Source organism: Gossypium raimondii, chromosome 3, assembly GCF_025698545.1.
Source record: "Gossypium raimondii isolate GPD5lz chromosome 3, ASM2569854v1, whole genome shotgun sequence".
NCBI lineage: Eukaryota > Viridiplantae > Streptophyta > Magnoliopsida > Malvales > Malvaceae > Gossypium > Gossypium raimondii.
The window spans coordinates 1,888,094-1,908,446 of record NC_068567.1 but is presented as its reverse complement, the minus strand read 5'-3'; the positions used below and the strand labels follow the sequence as shown (position 1 = coordinate 1,908,446).

General features: G+C 34.6%; 2 protein-coding genes and 1 pseudogene across 2 annotated transcripts; 1 reads left to right on the top strand and 2 right to left on the bottom strand.

Moving 5' to 3' along the window:
• Positions 1-2,748: 2,748 nt before the first annotated feature.
• LOC105796434 (wall-associated receptor kinase-like 1) lies at positions 2,749-7,604 on the top strand. The gene is made up of 4 exons (XM_012626150.2): positions 2,749-3,532; positions 4,627-5,448; positions 5,684-5,878; positions 5,980-7,604. The coding sequence occupies exons 1-4, from the start codon at positions 2,818-2,820 to the stop codon at positions 7,176-7,178; spliced, it is 2,931 nt and encodes a 976-aa protein (XP_012481604.1). The 5' UTR covers positions 2,749-2,817; the 3' UTR covers positions 7,179-7,604.
• A 2,960-nt stretch (positions 7,605-10,564) lies between these two features.
• Positions 10,565-13,272, bottom strand: LOC105795583 (cytokinin riboside 5'-monophosphate phosphoribohydrolase LOG5-like; annotated as a pseudogene).
• Positions 12,873-16,567, bottom strand: LOC105796435 (wall-associated receptor kinase-like 3). Its single transcript, XM_052627908.1, has 4 exons — positions 15,863-16,567; positions 14,931-15,740; positions 14,605-14,784; positions 12,873-14,489 (listed from the first exon to the last, which is right to left on the bottom strand). The coding sequence occupies exons 1-4, from the start codon at positions 16,554-16,556 to the stop codon at positions 13,291-13,293; spliced, it is 2,883 nt and encodes a 960-aa protein (XP_052483868.1). The 5' UTR covers positions 16,557-16,567; the 3' UTR covers positions 12,873-13,290.
• Between the last annotated feature and the right edge of the window lie 3,786 nt (positions 16,568-20,353).

The following is a 20,353-nucleotide window of genomic DNA, read 5'->3' as shown; positions in this document are numbered from 1 at the left end:
TGCCACAACTTTTGCCCAAAACTAATTTGAGAGGCCCCTTGCTTGTAACATGCTTCTTGACATCTCCACAATAGTTCGGTTCTTCCGCTCAGTGACACAGTTCTGCTCTGAAGTGTAAGGAATTGTTAACTCCTTACGGATGCCATTGTCTTTACAAAATAGATTGAACTCTCTAGACACGAACTCTCTTTCTCGATCAGTGCGAAAAACTTTGATATGGTAGTCGCTTTGGTTCTCCACCATTGCCTTGAATTTTTGGAACTTTTCATAAGTTCCTGACTTGTTTTCTAAAAAATACACCCAACTCATGCGACTATAATCATCAGTGAACAACAAAAACAGTTCCCACCCAAGGACTCAGTTTCTATAGGACCACATAGATCAGCATGAATTAATTCTAAACATTCAATAGCTCTCCATGCTTTTCCAATAGGAAATGACTTCCTAATTTGCTTTCCATAAATGCACCATTCACATAAATCAAGAGAGCCAATTTTTGGTAGTCCAAGAACCATACCTTTATCACTTAGCAATTTCAGGTCTTTATTATTGAGATGTCCATACCTCAAATGCCATAGCTTCGAGTCATCCTTTGCACTTGCAGCAAGAACAAAGTTTTCAATGTTTGAAACATCCAACGAAAACATCTTCTTTGGAGTAATGTGGACATGGACTTGTTTGCTTGACTTTTTGTTTTAGATGATACATGCATCATCATCAAATATAACAGAATATCCACTAGTCATTAGTTGTCCAACACTCAATAAATTGTATCATAAATCAAGAACAAATTGAACATTGTCCAAAAATTTTCCTTCTCTATGGTTAGTAAAAAATTTCACCGTCCCTTATCCTTCAACTTGCACCTCCCTTTTGTTTCCAAGTTGTACCTTTATCTTTTGTGACTTATCAAGCACCTTGAACAAGGATTTGGTGCCTGTAATATGATTCGAACAACCGCTGTCCACAAACGACAAATCACTTGGCTTATGGTTAGCATCAATACAAGCCATAAAAAGCTTGTTTTCCTCATCACTTTTTGCTGCAAAGTTAATTTTTTGATCTTTATACCAGCAATCAACTTTTATATGCCCATATTTGTTGCAATGATAACATTTTATGCCATATTTTATGCTGTCTTGCTCATTGTATTGCCTCTGTCCATCATTCCTTCCTCTGTCTCTACGATAACTACGACCACGACCACCACGAAATCCTCCTATTCCTTGATCACTATGTGTTGAACAATCATTGTCGCCTTGATTTGTGAATGTCTCATTCACTTGAAATGCCTGCTCTTCGCTCTTTTCTGCTGATCTGTTGATTCTTGCCTTACGAGATTAAAGAGACCCCATCAGTTCATCAACGCAAAGAACTGACATATCTTTGTATTCTTCTATAGAAATCACAACATGATCAAATTTTGTGAAGAAATTTTGTCGTCAAGCTTCACAAAATTTTTGCTACAATTATCTCGTCAAAAATTTGTTCCCCGTAAGAGTGCAATTGGCTTACTATTATCCTTGTTCATGACAAAAAATCAGCAATGATTCACCATTCTTCGTCATCAAGGTTTCAAAATCACGTCGTAGTGATTGTAATTTCACCACTATAACCTTTGAATCAACTTGATACTTTTTTTGAAAAATTGACTGTACTTCACTCAATGTGGTTGCTGCAGCAATTCGTGAGAAAATAGTCATGAACTGCTTGTTGGATAATGAACAGTGTTTTAGCATCATTTTTCTTGGTTTCTTTCAATCTCTTTTCTTCTTCTTCATCAGGTTTAATTATGTCAACGAACCCGTACTCGACCAAGTCCCATAGCTCTTGTGATCTAAGCAATGTTTTCATATTGATGCTCCACCACTCATATTTCTCGCCATTGAAAATGGGTATGAGTGGTTGAGAGGAAGAAAAACCAGCTGATGCCATTCCAAGAACATATACTCTCTTCTCTCTTATTTCCCGAAGACCCAAAAATGTGTTTCCCTTAAATACCCAGTGGACCCAAACCTAACTTTCACTCAATTGCCTAAAAGATCGAACCATGCTCCGATGCCAAATTTGTTGAAGAAGGAAACGTGAAAAAGACAATTACAATATGCATCAAAGTTATTCTATTATTGATGAACATTGAATTAATTAAAAATAAAGCATAAATGCCTATATTTATAGGCTTACAAAGAAACTACCTTAACACAAAAATAGCTGACAACTTATTCAATTAAATTGAAAATCTGGAACTAAAAAAGATTCTACCAAGATACTTGGTCAACTATAAACAACCCACTACTTTGAATTAATTCTCAACAGTATTTCTAAAGCCTTGAAGGAAATGTAGGTGATAACGGGAGGGGGAGACTAACTTAATATATATACATATAGGGTATTTTCATAAATATTTCGAGACGAATAGAGCGAGTTTGCTCCAAACTTGATACAACTTCATTAGTTTTTACAATTAATTTGGTCTAATGTACCTTGAATCTTTTTTTTTTTCTTCCAAAATCGACTCTGGGCCTACTCAAGGGCTAAAAGTCGTTGAAAATTAAATAGTAAAAAACAAAGCCTAGACAGCCAAGAGCCCAGAAATCGCTTCCAACCTTAAATTTGTACCTTGAATCCTTTTTTTTTTTCTTCCAAAATCGACTCTGGGCCTACTCAAGGGCTAAAAGTCGTTGAAAATTAAATAGTAAAAAACAAAGCCTAGACAGCCAAGAGCCCAGAAATCGCTTCCAACCTTAAATTTGTTCTAGTTCAGTCTTTTATTGATTTGTTGACCCAGCTAAGTCATCACAAAGAACTGATGAGAGAATGGGCATTCGCATGGTGTTTTACTTCATCCTGCAGCTACCATGTCTCATACGACCAACATCACCGTTTGAAGCAGGTGAGACTCGTTGTAAAGAAACATGTGGGGCTGTTGCTATTCCTTACCCATTTGGAATCAAAACCGGATGCTATTACAATTCATGGTTCAGAGTAACTTGCAACAAAACTGTTAACGGGACAAAGCCTTTCATCACTCGCATCAATATGGAGCTCCTTCATTCACGTTGGTCATTCAGAGATAACGTTGTCACCGTCAACAATCCAGTGACTTATCTAAATTGCGATGATAAAGGAAACAATGGCACTACTTCTCCTTCAAGTGTCAACCTACAAGGCAGTCCATTTTTCTTCTCAAGTGAACACAATTCATTCGGATCAGTAGGTTGCGGTTATTTGGCCATGTTTTTTCGCAACAATCAAACTGATCCCATCGCTTTATGCCTACAACGAGGATGTGAGGAACCAATTTCTTCTAAATTAGCTGGCTGCCTTGCTACGGTTCCTGAAAACCTCGCTTCCTATACAACAGCCTTGAAGTCAATGACAGAGATCATAAGTCCCTGGGAAAAAGAATTCAGCAAGAGATGCACATCTGCTTTCATGTTAGGTTACTCTACTCAGTTATCAGAAATAAGCATTGACATGACGCATGTTCCGGCAACGCTGGAGTGGAATCCGGTCAATTGCGATTTGGAAGGTGACCATTTACTATCATCACTTTACTTTTGATTTATTAAATTAAGTATAAGTTTTTTTTATATTATTATATTTTTTTATGGTTTCAATTAGAGGTATTCATAGGCCGGACGGGGTTTGGGTTGGGTCCAAGTAAAAATTTAGGCCCTAAAATTTTGCCCAAGCCCAACTGAATAAAAATGTTAAAACTCAGGTTCGGCTATATTAATTTTTTATATAAATTTTAAATATAGATAATACATAAAAAGTATTAAAATATATATTTCCCAACAAATTGAAAATAAATTTTTAAAAATATATATACACTTAGATAACACTAGATGCAACTTAACAAATAAATACCACTAAAATAATAACAATATTCAAATAATAACAACAAATTAGTAATAACATAATAGTGAAATGGTAGTAAATAGGGGGAAAAAACAAGAAAATAGCATTAAAATAACAAAAAATAGTATATTCTTTTTTGTACTTTTGTGAATTTGGGCCGAGCCCGGTCCAAAAATACATTACCCAAGGCCTAGTATTTTTTTTAAACGGAACTTATTTTTTTGTCCAATCTCATTTTTTAGACCTATATTTTTACTCAAATTCTCTTATTTTTCGAGCCGGGCCACCCCCAAGAGTTTATGGTTTTGGAAATTTAAAATTTTAATACTTCAATTCATTTTCATGGTCACTTTGCACTCTTTGCCTAAATTAATAAATTTTATCATTCTTTTTCCATTAATTGATGTGGTGATAGTAGTGGAAAATAAACATGTTTCTTATTCTTTTTCCATTAATAAAATGATAAAACTTGAAGATTAATAGTTGTTTATTAGCAAATAAAAGAAAACACAAATAATATTATTTCTAGTTATATAATAACTAAACAAAATTCAAATGAGTCATAAATGATTTTTTAAGAATATACAAATGAATTTAATAAAATTTATTCGAGTTCATTTTCATTAATAAATATGTACGATAAATACTACAGTATACCAGGCATGCTAATATGGATATAATACTTATTATTAACTAATTAATCGGTGTTTGTATAGGTGCTTCTTTTTAATTGATTAACTAATTATTTGCTCTTCCATGCAGCCTCACTATGCTCAATAGTAGAACCACATCATGTATTACCTTACAAAACAAGCTGTAATGAAAGATGTGGGAATGTTGATATTCCATTTCCATTTGGAATTAAAGCGGGCTGTTACAAGAGTAAATGGTTCAGAGTAACTTGCAACAAAACTGCTGATGGTGAGAAGCCTTTCATAAGTAGCATCAATATGCAACTTCTTAATGTTTCTTTTTACGAAGGCACAGTTCTCGTTAACAATTCAGTAATTTATTCCAACTGCCCTGGCAAAGATCGAGAAAATAATGAGGGTAGTGTTAACCTAACAGGCACCCCATTTTTCTTCTCACATATCTTCGACAGATTCATGTCCATAGGTTGCGGTAATTTGGCTACTTTTCTTCATAGTCCGACTAATGATCATCGTATTGGTGGCTGCAAGCTACCTCCTTGTGAGAATAATATGACTTCCATTGTTAGATGCGCTGTCAATATTCCGTCGGGTCTTAGTTCTTTTGTCGCAAATATCATACAGATTTATCCTAATAATGGCAGCAAGAGATCATGCACTTCAGCTTTCATTGTTGACACACGTTTTCTTGATTTCCCTGAGGCAAATTCTGACCACAATGACACAACAACCAATCGTAGTTGGACGCATGTTCCCACAACACTGCAATGGGGTAAAACAAAACGTGGGCTCTGTGAGTTGGGAGAAGAGTCTGGCACCCTTTGTAGCCCCGATGGCCGATATTGTTGGACAAGCTTGAGCCAAATGCATCTATGTGTTTGTACCTCGGATAACTATGCTGACTATGATTATCTTTCCACTGATGTATGCCAAGGTATCATATTAGTACAAGTCTTAGGCTTCATTCGGATAGGCACCATCACATGGCTTTTCTACTTTATGAAGCATTACTATCTTATAAAAAATATTTTGTTTTAAGGTGTGAAATTTTGTACAAAATAAAGGAAAATGAAACTTGATATCTATATTATAAATGTCCATTTTCTTTAATATTTCTTAATTAACATTTATTATATGGATCTAACTTTACTTCATTTCATAAATGATAGAGAAAGGTGAATGCGTGGATACGAAATATAAAAATTGTTTTATGCTTTGTTTGAATGCTGATGGCAACAATTGTTCGTCGTGTCCTGATGGATACAAATACTCGAGATTGGAACATAAGTGCAGGCCTGTTTTGGATTCATCAGAGTTTCCAACCAAAAAGTCCAAAAGATCTCAAAATTTGCCAGTCATTATAGGTACATGAACCTTAAAGCTCAAGTGATGCTAAATAGGTATATATATAATTTGAAATTTTATGTTTTGTTTGAATAAACCATATTTTTTTCATGCTAAATAGGTTGCAGCACTAGTATTGGGACAGTAGTTGTGCTAATTGGTACATGGCATATGCACAAACTAATAGAGAGAAGAAACAACATCAAGTTGAAGCAGAAATACTTTAAAAGAAATGGAGGCTTACTTCTGCAACAACAATTGTCCAATAATAAAGGTAATGTTGAGAAAATAAAGTTGTTTGCTTCAAAGGAACTGGAAAAGGCAACAGATTATTATAACGAGAATCGAATCCTTGGTAGAGGCGGCCAAGGAACTGTGTTTAAAGGAATGTTAACGGATGGAAGCATTGTAGCAATTAAGAAGTCAAAAATGACAGAGGACAAGAAACTAGATGAAAATGAGCATAAACAGTTCATTAATGAGGTGATGATTTTATCACAAATTAACCATAGAAATGTGGTAAAGCTTTTAGGATGTTGCCTAGAGACAAAAGTGCCATTGCTGGTTTATGAGTTCGTCCCCAATGGAACACTCTCTCAACTCCTACATGTGCCAAGCGAAGAGTTCCCACTGACATGGGAAATGCGTTTACGAATTGCAATTGAAATTGCTAATGCATTATCCTATTTGCATTCAGCTGCTTCTGTTCCTATTTATCATCGAGACATCAAATCTAGCAACATACTTTTGGATGATAAATATAGAGCGAAAGTGTCGGATTTTGGAACTTCAAGATCTGTTGCACTTGAGCAAACTCATGTAACCACTCGAGTTCAGGGAACTTTCGGATACTTGGATCCTGAATATTTTCGATCAAGTCAATTTACAGAAAAGAGTGATGTTTATAGTTTTGGAGTTGTTCTTGTTGAACTTATATCAGGACAAAAACCCATCTCTTCATGTCAATCAGAGGAAGTGGTGAGAAGCTTGGCAAACTTTTTTCTACACTCAATGAAGGAGAATTCCTTACTCAACATTGTTGATCCACTGGTAATGAATGATAATGCAGAAGAAGAAATTGTAGCAGTTGCTAAGCTAGCAAAAAGATGCTTGAATCTGAATGGAAAGAGAAGACCTACAATGAAACAAGTTGCATTGGAGCTAGAGCGGATTAGATCTTCAGAAGAAGCTAATTTCGTTCAACAAATTGCAGATGAAGATTCTGACATGGATGAAATGATTGGAGCTTCGGGTTTTGCTTCCTTTTCAACGTCTGGTTCATATCTAAAAGATAGTGCAACTTTGTCAATAGATGCATAGTTGTAGTTTGTTAATTTCAAATACTCGTTAAACGTTGCTCACCTCATCCTCATCCTTACCATGTGGTCAAGGGTCCGATCCTCACTTATAAGAATGGATCACATTTCATGGCTAGTTGTTGAAGGTGGCTAACCATGCTGCTATTATGTTTTTGTTGAAGTGCATGCAGTCTATTTGCATGCTGCAGCTCGTGTGCATGCTGCATTAGCTAGTTTTTTGTTTTTTATTACATTGTAATTTAGTTTGGTTGAAAATGAACAAGGTGGATAACAGTTTGATGTGTTTAGTTGGTTAGTATGGTGTACAAGTAATGCTTTTGTAGTTTCAATGGTGATTTGTGGTGTTAGTTGAGTATTAGGTATGTAAACTCAACCTTTTATGAATGGTTTTCAAGTTAAATGAAAATCAGATCAGCTTGTTGCTTCATTTTTGCTCACTTTCTTCTGTTTTTCTTTCTTTGTCGTTTACCTATTCAAAGAGCACCCGTAACGAGAATGGATACCCTGGTTACGGCCACATACTTGTTAAACGTTTTTCCTTTGGTGTGTTTTTTCTGTAATTTCTCCTTGTAAACTTCAGCTCTTAAATACATACATAAGACTTATCTTTACTTCGGTTGATGTTCATCATACTCAGTAGAGAAGTATGATCGTAATTGTCTCATTTTTTGGTTACTTAATAAATTTTCTAATGATGTTCTTGTCCAGCATATGATGTATGAATTAGTCACAAGGGTTTGAAAAAAGGATAGTCTCTCATGATTTGTAGTTTTGGCTTTCAAAATCTAACTGCTCTAGTCTTGATTTTACCCCAAATTCTAGGATGCTATAATAAAGAATCATATTTCTCTATTTATTTCTAAATATGTGTTTGACGTAAATTTATAATACAATTTCATTAACTGCTAATCATTTGATTTAGAAAATGTAAATCTTCTTATTTCTTTCGCATAATTTTTTTAAAAAATTGTGTTTTATTCGAATTTTATTTGGAAACATCCCTTGATTAAGATGGTAAAAGAAGCTTTACAACGAATGCTTATGTGATTATTATCCATTTTTATGATATTAAACCATTTATATAATTTAGACATTTATGAACTTGATATTAAAAAATTCTATCCTTATTTAAAAAATTAAAATTATTGTCTTTTAAGTTTAAAATCTTATGTATTCAAATATTTAATTGATTAATGGCCAAAAAATAATAATTAATCGATCAAATTTTCCAATAAAAATTCTAATATAATAATACATGTAAATATTTTTTAATTAATGCTTATGATGACATATAAGATTTATTCATAATGTATTAAACAATTGAAAGAATTAAAACTAATAATAATGTGTAAAATTTTCTTAATCATAAAATCTAGAATAAATAATAAAATTTTTCATAAAATTGCTTGACACGTGCATGTTGCAACAACCATGTATTCTGCTTCACGTATCGAGAAGGCTACTGTTTATTGCTTTTTCGATGACCATGAAAATGTCGCAGAGCCAATATGGAATAAATATCCGAATGTGCTTTTGTGATCATCCAAGTCATTATCTGATTAATCAACCAAATTTGAACTTTGTGAGTGTGTATAAAATAAACCATGATCCATCGTACCTTTAACATATCTCAAAATTCTCTTTGCTGCAGTCAGGTTATCTTGTTTTGGTTTCTCCATGTATTTGCTAACTATTCCCAATGCATACATGATGTCTAGCTCTGTTATAGTCAAGTACCTTAAACTTCCAACGATGCTTTTAAACAACGTCGGATTTACCAGATCTCTTGATGAATCAACACTTAATTTCATATTTGGTTCTGTTGGCGTGGTTACTGACTTGCAAACTTTCATTCTGAACTTTCTTAAAATTTGTTCTACATCTTTTGAGACATAAATATTTCATCTTTCATTTGTTTCACCAATACCTGTCATTTCAAATTCTTTACTCATAGTTTTTTTAATTTCATTGAACATACCTGGATTGTTTCCCATGAAAATCATTTCATCCCTGTATGGTCACACAATCCTGATGTCACCAATTCCATTTTTCTTCATATATAGGGCATGCTCATATGGGTTTTTCATAACTCATCCTTCTAAAGGTATTCATCTATTCTTTTCTTCTATGCTCTCAAGGCTTGCTTTAGTCCATATAAAACTTTCTTCAAGCAATAGACTTTGTTTTCATATCCTTATTTGCTATATCCAGGTGGTTTTTCAATATAGACTTCTTCTTCTTGATAGCCATTAAAGAATGCCGACTTCACGTCTATTTGATAAATCTTTCATTTATTTTGTACTGCAATTGTCATGAGTAGCCTTATAGTGTCAATTCTGGCAACCGGAGCAAATACTTCATTATAATCCACTCCATATCTTTCCTTGTAGCCTTTTGCAACTAGTCTTACTTTCTTTTTCTCTATTTTTCCTTCTTTGTTGGTCTTCATCTTATACACCCATTTGACTCCAATTGGGCTATGTCCTTCTAGTAGACTTGTTAACTCCCATGTGCCATTTCTTATCGCTACAATTTCTTCATCTATTGCCTTCTTCCATTTGATATCTTATTGAGTGTTGTTTCTATGGGTTCTGTGACCTCATAAATATATTGTAAACTACGTATTCTTGCAAGTGCTTTGGTGATCACGATGTTGCAGGATTTGTTGCAATAAGATTTGACTGGAGGGTTTTAATCATCACCGTGTTAAAGAAGATATGTTATAGGGTTAATTGCACCAATCTCTCTAAACTATTTCTCAAATTTTAAGTTGATCATTAAACTTCAAAACATTTTAATCGAGTCATCAAAGTATTTATATTGTATCAATTAGGCCTCTGCATCTTTTTTAACACCTCAGTCTTAAGTCATTCATAAGATACGTACATGTGTCTAAGCTAATGGTAAAACCGTTATAATTATATCATATTTTTGTTGTATTTATATAATAAATTACATAAGTTTAAGTATAAATTCATATATCATTGATAATTTCCTATGTTTTTTATATAATAGCTGTGTAACAATTTTTACATCTAACTCATTATTACATTTAATTCATTATTTTTTAATATCATGTAAATATATTATATTGTGAATTTGAAGGCATAGTGGTTCGATTTGAGTAAATGAAATGGTGATGCGGAAGACACACAACAGGAAGCAGGACCCGTATGGTTGTTATTGTGGTTGGGCCATGGGCTTTGAGGGTGATCCAAAAATCATAGCAAAAAGCTAGGCGCTTAAAAGACCTTTTTCCCAACCTTATGGTATGGTTGGTATTTGACCCAAAAATCATAACAAAAAGCTAAGCGCCTAAAACACCTTTTTCCCTACCTTTTTTTCATCTTTATTAAATTTCCATGTCTTCCTTTATAGAGCACCCCACCTATTGCGGCACTTGCTGCTGCTGCTGCTCAACCTCCCAACTTGCCTTGGCTATTATTCCATTATGCACAGGCACGTACTCCTAATCAAAACAAACCACTGTTACCATTTACAAGCAAACAAGTCTGTGGAAAGTAATCTGAGAGGTTCCTTTTCCTTCTTTTTTTTCTTTTTTCTTTTTGTGGTTTTGATAAAAGAGATTCCTATTTCTAAACCACCATATTACATTCCATATATGTTGAAAATGTGACCAACCATGCTGCTAACTTGTTTAGGTAGTGAATAATTTGCTTAACTGACTTGTTTTAGTGTACAATCAATGTTTTAGTGAGAAGTGCATATCAGTTTGCAAACAAGTTTTTTACTTGTAAACATTAGCTCATTTGTGCATGTTAGGGTTATTAGGACATAGAACAAGGAAGCAAGATGCATGAAATATTTTTACTTGCTCACAATCTTTCAGCAAGGGAGCTTATGGCTGATAGCTCATTTTACTTATTCATTCAATTAGAAAAAACAATACATTTATAGCCAAATACATCACCAAATACTACCTACTACCACTATTAATCATACTTTGAAACAAGTAAAACTTAACTTGCAGACAAGCTGATTATGTCAATCAACACCTAAAAACATCAAAACAATACCAACTTAGTTCATTTTCAACTAAGTAACTTAACAAAGTAACTAAACAACCTTGCTGTTACAGCAAGCATACGTGCTGTAGCATGTTTACAAGCTGCATGCACTTAATCAAAAATATAACAACAACATGGTTGGTCATTTTCAACACTGCAACAAGTAACCCACCTCAAGCTTCTAAATTAATTCTTTGACATTTGGTGTAGAGACAATAATGTGGCATTCAGAAGGTTTGACAAATTGATGTGTCGTTGAGAGCACCAAAAATATCCTATCCCTATAAAATAACAAAAAGAATAATATAAGGGAAGAAGGGCCAAATCTTTAGGGACTGATTTTGCACAAATTCCTGTTCCTCGAGATCCCAAGCAGAGTCGTGCCCAAGAAAAACGATCTACCTAGAAATAAAAAAACAGAATTAAAAGTTTGGATAAATCAAAATTGCGTAAATTGAAATTGAAATTGTAAAAATAAACAGAGTTGAGAAAAGAAAGTCTTTGATAGAGAGATTCCAACCTCCTGTTATCTCGATCCTCCTTGAGTTTAATCATAGGCTTTTAGTTGATCCTTATTGAACAAAATAAGCCAATTATAGTGGAAGAGGACGCCTACGACCACCAGCTCCATTAGATTTTAGACTTACGATTTAGAAGAACCTAACTCTAGCCAACCGTCACTTTTGTGGGACCGTCTTACACTAGATCATCATTTCTCAATGGCGAATGTCACGCCATTTTGGAAGGAATAACCACTGACGCAATAAGCTAACGAACCAACTATGCAACTTTACCAAAACATACAAAGCAACCGCCTTTACACAAGATGAAAAGATCACTTTTGGAAGGACATGGACGAAAGAGTCAGTCCCGTAATGCGGAGAAACGATGAATACTCGTTGAGAAGGCTAAGTGCATATTCTAAGTCTCGACAACCTTTGGCTAGATGAGTTTAGTGGCTCATGCTTTTCGAGAAAAAAGAAATAAATTTAATAAAATGGAAATTTATTGAATAAATAATAAAAACAAAAAAAGCTAGAGCTTTTTGGGAGAGGAAGCTTTTACCGAAAAGATAAGTGTTAATTAATTTGTGTCACTCCATCCACTATTTATAGTACTTAGAAAATTTTAAAAGATAAATGCTAAATTATATCTAAATAATCTTAACAATAATCCTAATATAATTAAAATTTAAATAGTCTTGTGTTTATAAAATCTCTTCTTTGCACTTTTGCCCTCAAGTCTTCCACACTTTACATTTTCAGCACCACTTCTTTCTTATTTCCCATACCGGTCCTTTTTATCTTTAAATTCATGCTTTTTACCTCCAAATTTTCTTTTGTCTTCAATTTAGTCCTTACAAGATAAAAACCATAAATAGCTCAGATTAGTAGGATCATACTCAAAATAAATATGTAATTAATACATATATAAAAATATATATTTCATAGTATTATCACAAACTCATCATCCACGGCTTTGTCGATGAAAGCCAATAGATTATCATAATAGCCATCAATATTAAGCAAGCCCACCTGCATATTTTTGGAAACATAAGTTTGGTTTCAAAAAAGAGGAACCAAAGGGCCTATAAATCAACTTTTTCTTTTCTATAATGGAAACAATAACATTATACATATTATTATTGCTTACAGGTTTGTCATGGATACCCAACTGAACCCAGGCTATCACTTCCAGTAACTCCTCCAAAGTTTCATACCCACCTGATACCCAACAAGAGAACAAAGTAAGCACTTTTTGGTTATATTTGTTGGACAGAATAGGTAAAGTACGTATGAATTTGGATATTATATTTAAAAGGGTAGATGGGACCTGGTAGGGCAATAAAACAATCAAAATGGTTGGCCATTGCTTCTTTTCTTTGGTGCATGCTGCTGACTGGTTTCACTTCCCCTACCGTTTCACCAGTTATCTATGTCTCCACATGCAACATACACTCAAGACATCATTGAAAAGCTAGACTCAAATCTCAAAAGAAAAAAAAAAGAAATTGATATGCACCTCTTTCCTCATCAGGGTTTTACGAATGATACTGTTAACAGGAATATAGCTAAATAACTAAAACTAGGTATCTATGAACAAAGTTACACTATCTTTTACAACAGAACAAGACGTTGAAAAGGAAGCAACACCCAAAGCTTCGGTCATTTCATCCGTATTAGAATCTTCATCTGCACTTTGTTGAATGGCATTAGCTTCTTCTGATGATCTAATCCACTCCAGCTCTAATGCAACTTGTTTCATTGTAGGTCTTTTCTTTCCTTTGAAATTCAAGCATCTTTTGGCTAGCTTAGCAACTGCTACAACTTCTTCTTTTGCATTACTATTCATTACCATCGGATCAACAACGTTAAGCAAGGAATTCTCCTTCATTGAGAGCAGAAAAAAATTTGCCAAGCTTCTCACCACTTCCTTTGATTCACTTGAACTGATGGGTTTTTGTCCTGTTATAAGTTCAACAAGAACAACTCCAAAACTATACACATCACTCTTTTCTGTAAATTTACTTGATCGAAAATACTCTGGATCCAAGTATCCAAAAGTTCCTTGTACTCGAGTGGTCACATGAGTTTGCTCAAGTGCAACCGATCTTGATATTCCGAAATCTGACACTTTTGCTCTGTATTTATCATCCAAAAGTATGTTGCTAGATTTGATGTCTCGATGATAAATAGGGATAGAAGCAGCTGAATGCAAGTAGGATAAAGCATTTGCAATTTCAATTGCAATCCGTAAACGCATTTTCCATATCAGCGGGAACTCTTCATTTGGCTGATTTATGAAGTGATAAAGTGTCCCATTTGGAATAAATTCATACACTAGCAAAGGGACTTTTGTCTCTAGACAACACCCTAAAAGCTTAACCACATTTCTATGGTTAATTTGTGATAAAATCATCACCTCATTTATGAATTGTTCAAGCTTTGTTTTATCTATTATCTTCTCTTCCATCAATTTAGATTTTTTAACAGCGACAATGGTTCCATCCGCCAACATTCCTTTATAAACAGTTCCTTGACCACCTTGACCAAGGACTCGATTCTTGTTATAGTGGTCCGTTGCCTTTTCCAACTCCTTCGAACCAAATAGCCTTAGTTTCTCAATGTTACCTTCATTTCTAGATAATTGTTGTTGTAGAAGTAACCCTCCGTTCCTTCTAAAATATTTTTGCTTTAGCTTGAATTTTTTTCTTCTATCTAGTACTTTGTACAAATGCCATGTACCAAGTAGTGCAAATAGTGTCCCCAAACTTGTGCTGCAACCTATGTAGTATAGAAAACATATTTTATTAAAACAAAAGCTAAAATTGCATATTAATAAATAAAATGAAGTCATACTACTAAAAATAAGAAAAATAAAATGAAAGTTAGCACGTACCTATAATGACAGTCGAAATTTGATGTTTTTTGGACTTTTCTGTCAATTTTATGGGTTCACACATAACTCCCGAGTACTGATATCCATCAGGACATGATGACGACGACGAACACTTGTTGCCAGGAGCATCCAAACAAAGCATATAACAATACCTATAATAGGTACATGTATATGGTTGATCTGTAAACATTAATGAAATGAATAAAAAATAGTTAGATACATATATAATACATATTATATAGGATATACCAGAGTAAATAAAAAGTTTATAGTATAGTTGAGGTTCATGCGGAAAGTTCAAGTAGCAAAACAATGAAGTACGATACCTTGGCATATATCAGTAGAAAAGTTATTGTCGTCCTCATTTGTGCAAACACATAGATAGCTTTGGCCCAAGTTTTTCCAACAGTATTCATTATTGATGCTTGAAAGATTATTTGAACTGCAATTACAAATCCCACGTTTCAGTGTGGCCCATCGCAGTGTTGTGGGAACGTGCGTCAACGTCCAATTGCTTGTGTCATTTTGGTCTGAATTTATTGTCTCAAGATAACGTTTATCGACAACAAAAGCAGATCCACACGATCGTCTGCTGCTATGACTAGGATTAATCTCTTTCATGTTTACCGCGAAAGATCTTAGATCCGTAGGAATATCAATGGAGCAGGTAGCATTGGAAGTCACAGAATCATCACAATAAGGTTGTTGGCAGCCACGTGCAGGATAATTATCCTTTGGACTACGAAGAAAAGTAGCTAAACTGCCGCAACCTATAGAGACAAATCTGTTGAAAGAATGTGAGAAGGAAAAATGGGTGTCTGTAAGGTTGACACTAACCCCATTAGTTTCTCCATTTTTGTCGAGGCAACTGAAATAAGTTATTGAATTGTTCACGACAACAGTGCTTTCGGAGTTATCGGAAAATGAAATCTTGAGTAGTTGCAAATTGATGCTACTTATGTAAGGTTTTGGCCCATCAGTAGTTTCCTTACAAGTCACTCTAAACCATTCATTCATGTAACAACCGGATTCTATTCCGAATGGGTATGAGATATCAAAATTCCCACAACTTCTGCTACAATCATCACGCTTGTAAGGTAGTGCTACACTTTTATCTACGTCAAAGCACAGTGCGGCTGCATAGAGATTAAAAACAACGTACCAATTAATCAAAATTGAAGTCCGTGGCAAAATTTAATCAAACAAAAGAAAAAAAAATAAAGAAATTAATAATGAAGTGAAGATAGTAGATAATGACCTTCCAAATCACATGGATTCCACTCGAGAATTGCAGGAACATGCGTGGTATTGATGCTTATCTTCCATGATGGTAATTGGTTAGAATCAAACAGGAAGGCAGATGCACATCTCTTTCTCCCTGCAGGGTTTTTCACCTCTGCTATGCTTGTTGTATAGGAAGTGAGCTGTTCCGAAATTAGAGCATAACAGCCACCGAACCCCAAACTCGGGTCGCCACAACTGTGCTGTACGCAGCTAGCGATTGGATCGATTTGATTGTTGCGAAAAACTGTAGCCAGATTGCCGCAACCTATAGATCCGAATGTGTTGTGTTGATTTGAGAAGAAAAACGGGGTGCCTTGTAGGTTGACACTTGATGGAGAAATGGTACTGTTGTCTCCTTTATCGCCGCAATTTAGATAAGTTACCGGATTGTTGATGGTGACGACTTTATTGTCCAGCCAAAATTTACCAAGTAGCTCCAGATTGATGCGAGTGATGAAAGGTTTTGGCCCATCAGCGGTTTCATTACAAGTTACTCTGAACCATGAATTATTATAGGCATAGCAACCCCTTTTTATTCCGAATGGGTACGGAATAGAAACAGTCCCGCATGTTTCACTACACCCAGAATCGCCTGCTTCGAGCGATGTTACCGGTCGTATAAGCCATGGTAGCTGCAGGATGAAGTAAAACACAAAACTAACGCCCATTCTCTCTTTAATTTCTCCCACCCTCGATTGCTAATGAAAATTTAGGTGAGTCTTTTAAGTCAATAAATATAGGCTGAAAGGGAGTGCGGTGGAGCAAATTAAAGGTATAAAGAAATTTCTTAGCTCTTGCTCGGTTAGAACCAGTTTTCTACTAATCAATTTTGACACCATTAAAAGAATTATGTAAAAAAAAAAAAATCTCTTGAGATTGAATAAATTGATGCCTCTTAAAAGGTTTAAGCAATTTAATTGTGGTAATTTTGAATGTGAGAAACTAAAGATGATTAATCACAGGTTAATATCTTTCATTAATTGTACATGATTTTAATTAGTATAGTAACAAAATTTAACTTTTAATATCTCCATATTTTATCATTTTGACCTTAATTCTAAAAATTATCAAATTTAATTTTAAAACGAGATCAATTTGTATATAGACATGACACAATTGAGTATTCCTCCTTGAAAAATCAAAATTATCTGTTCTTTTCTTTCAAGAAACAAAAGTCTTTTTGTTTGTATTAGTGGAGATTGTGATGAAAGACCATTCAGCTATCTAAAATGTAATAATTCCATACATCTACATCATGAGACCGTTCAAACTTATTAAATTTCATAATTTCATATCTGATTTAATTACAAAATAAGAATTTATTGTTATAAAATTCTCATTAAATTAATCACACAACATCAATTCAATTAAATAATAAATTTTGTTCATAGTTCCTCTATCCAAAGGAAGTCCATTTTCTAAGTTTTCTCTTTCTTGAATTTTCCTTAGTCTTCTCTCAAATTTTTCTTTAGAAATTGTAGTCTAGCCGATGCTAGAAAATATTCTATAGTCTTCTATTTAATAATTTTTGTAGACATTAAATTAAATTACAAATAATTTAAACACAATAATTATGTACAATAATAAAATAATAAAAATATCATATATATATATATATAACACTAAATTAAAATTCATATATTAAATTTTATATTACATCAAACTTCATATAAATAAATTTTAGATTTACCCAATTGTATAATGTTTATGAAGAAAAAGTATTTATTTTGTTTGAATAAAATTTCATTTTCATGTGAAAAACAGTGAGAGTGTCCAATACGGCTGAAACTCATTGACCTTTGGCCCTACTTTTTTGACTTGTTAGAATCTTCATTAACAAATCATAGGAGAGAGAAATAAAGAGAGAATGGGCATTGGCAAGGTGTACTTTTACTTCATACTGCAGTTACCATGGCTAATACGAGCAGCCAGTTCTGTTTGTGTTAGACTTTGGCCTTGGGACAAGCAGCAAGTTCACAAGAAGACCAGCAACAGCAAAGCAGCTTGAAGTGCAGCATTGAAGCAGAACCGAATGCAACAGCTGCTTTGATCATTTTGTTCCTAAGTAACTTTGCTTAGTTTACTTGTATTTTGTTCAACAAAGTTAGTAGGATTTGGTCTGATGTAATGGCTGATATGTCAGCCTATTTTGTGTGTAATTCAAGTTAACAATTAGTCATGTATTAGTGGGGGCAGTTAATCTATTAGGTAATTGTCAAATTAACTTTGTAACTCATATATTTTTCAATTTTTGAATGAAATGTTATGAAGTTCTTCAGTTACATTTTTGTGCTTGGCTGCTGTTTTTCTTTTTCTGTTTTTGCTTCTATTTCATTGCTTCTGTTTTGTTATTTTACTTTTGTTTTAATGTCAACGTTACAACAAATGGTAATCAGAGCCTGTCATCTTTGAGGGCCTCTGTTGTTGGTTGTGTTTTTGGTCAAAACAAAGCTTGGAGAAGAAAGAAATTGAAGCTGTTGGATTTGTTTTAGCAGGATGAGCTTCACACCGCCTCCACCACCTGTGTTCACTGGAGAGAACTACCACATTTGGGTAATTAAGATGAAAACATATCTTCAGGCACACGATTTGTGGGATGTGATTGAAAATGACATCGAACCACCTCCATTAAGAGCAAATCCCACCATTGCTCAGATAATGCAATATAGTGAAGAATGCTCCAAGAAGCACAAAGTAATGTCCTGCTTGCAGAATGGGGTATCAGATATAATCTTCACTAGGATAATGGTCTGTGAGTCACCTAAATAGGCATGGGAGAAGCTGAAGGAGGAGTTCATAGGGTTAGACAAAACAAGGCAGCAACAAGTGATCAATCTCAGGAGATACTTTGAGAATTTGAAGATGAAAGAGTCTGAGACCATTAAGCAGTACTCAGACAGAATCATGGCCACTGTTAATAGCATAAGGCTCCTTGGAGAGGACTTCAGTAAGAGCAGAGTTGTTGAAAAAGTCATCACTACTCTCCTTGAGAAATTCGAGTCAAAGATTTCATCACTTGAGGACTCGAGAGATTTGTCAGCTATCTCATTGTCTGAACTGATAAACTCCTTGTATGCACTTGAGCAAAGGAGAGCAAATAGGCAAGAAGAACATCTTGAAAGTGCTTTCCAGGCAAAAGCCAATGAAGGCTCAAGTTCAAGTCAAAAAATGAAAAAGCTTTGGTCCAACAGAAAGGAGAAACCAAGGAGAGATGTAGGCAAGAGAGAGTTCCCACCATGCATTCACTGTAAGAAGACCACACATTCAGAAAGATATTGTTGGTTTAGGCCAGACATTCAGTGCAGGAGTTGCAAGCAGTTTGGCCATGTTGAGAAGATGTGCAAAAACAAAAGGAAGGAACATGTTCAGTAACAGGCTCGAACTGCAGAAGACCTTCAAGCTCAAGAGGAGCATATTTTTACAGCCTCCTGTTTTGTTAGCACAACAAAAGTCAGAAGTGATTAGTTAGTGGATAGTGGTTGTTCACACCACATTGCAGCTGATGAGAAGCTGTTTAAGGATCTGGACAGGACCTTTGTTTCAAAGATTAGAATTAGAGATGGCAACCTGATTGAAGCTAAAGGGAAAGGCAATATGTTGATCAGCACTGGTTCAGGTAACAAAATAATCTTGATGTGCTTTTTGTGCCTAACATGGATCAGAACCTACTTAGTGTTTGCCGGTTAGTGGAAAAAGGATACACTTTGGTTTTTAGAAATGGCTTTTGCATTGTTAAAGACTCATTTGGTCAAGAGCTAGTTACAGTAGCTATGACTAATAGATGCTTTCTGCTTGATGTGAGTCAAGTTGAGAGAAAGGCCTATGCCAGTCTTACTGATAGTACTGGTCTTTGGCATAGGAGATTAGGCCATGCCAATTTTAGATCACTTGATCTGTTGCATAGGCTGAGTTTGGTTGATGACATGTTTAAGGTTGAAGTCAGTAGTACTGTTTGTGAAGTTTGTCAGCTTGGTAAGCAGGCTAGATAGCCTTTTCCTGCCAATAGTGCATGGAGAGCTCAAGAAAGGCTCAAATTGGTACATTCTGATGTCTATGGTCCAATGAAAACTCCCTCTTTCAATGACAACAAGTATTTTGTCCTGTTTATAGATGTCTTGACCAGGTTCTGTTGGGTTTATTTTTTGAGGCAGAAGTCAGAAGTGTTTGAAACATTTAGCAAGTTTAAAGCCTTGGTTGAAAACCAAACTGGTTGTAAAATCAAAGCCTTAAGAACTGATAATGGTTCTGAGCATGCATCTGACAAATTTCAAAAGTTATATGAACAAACTGGAATTCATCATCAGCTGACCACTGTTTATACTCCTCAACAGAATGGAGTATGTGAGAGAAAGAATAGAACTATGCTTGATATAGCCAGATGCTTGCTATTTCAGAGTAAACTTCCAAGCAAATTTTGGGCTGAGGTAGTCAACACCTCAGTGTATTTGCTCAACAAGTTACCAAC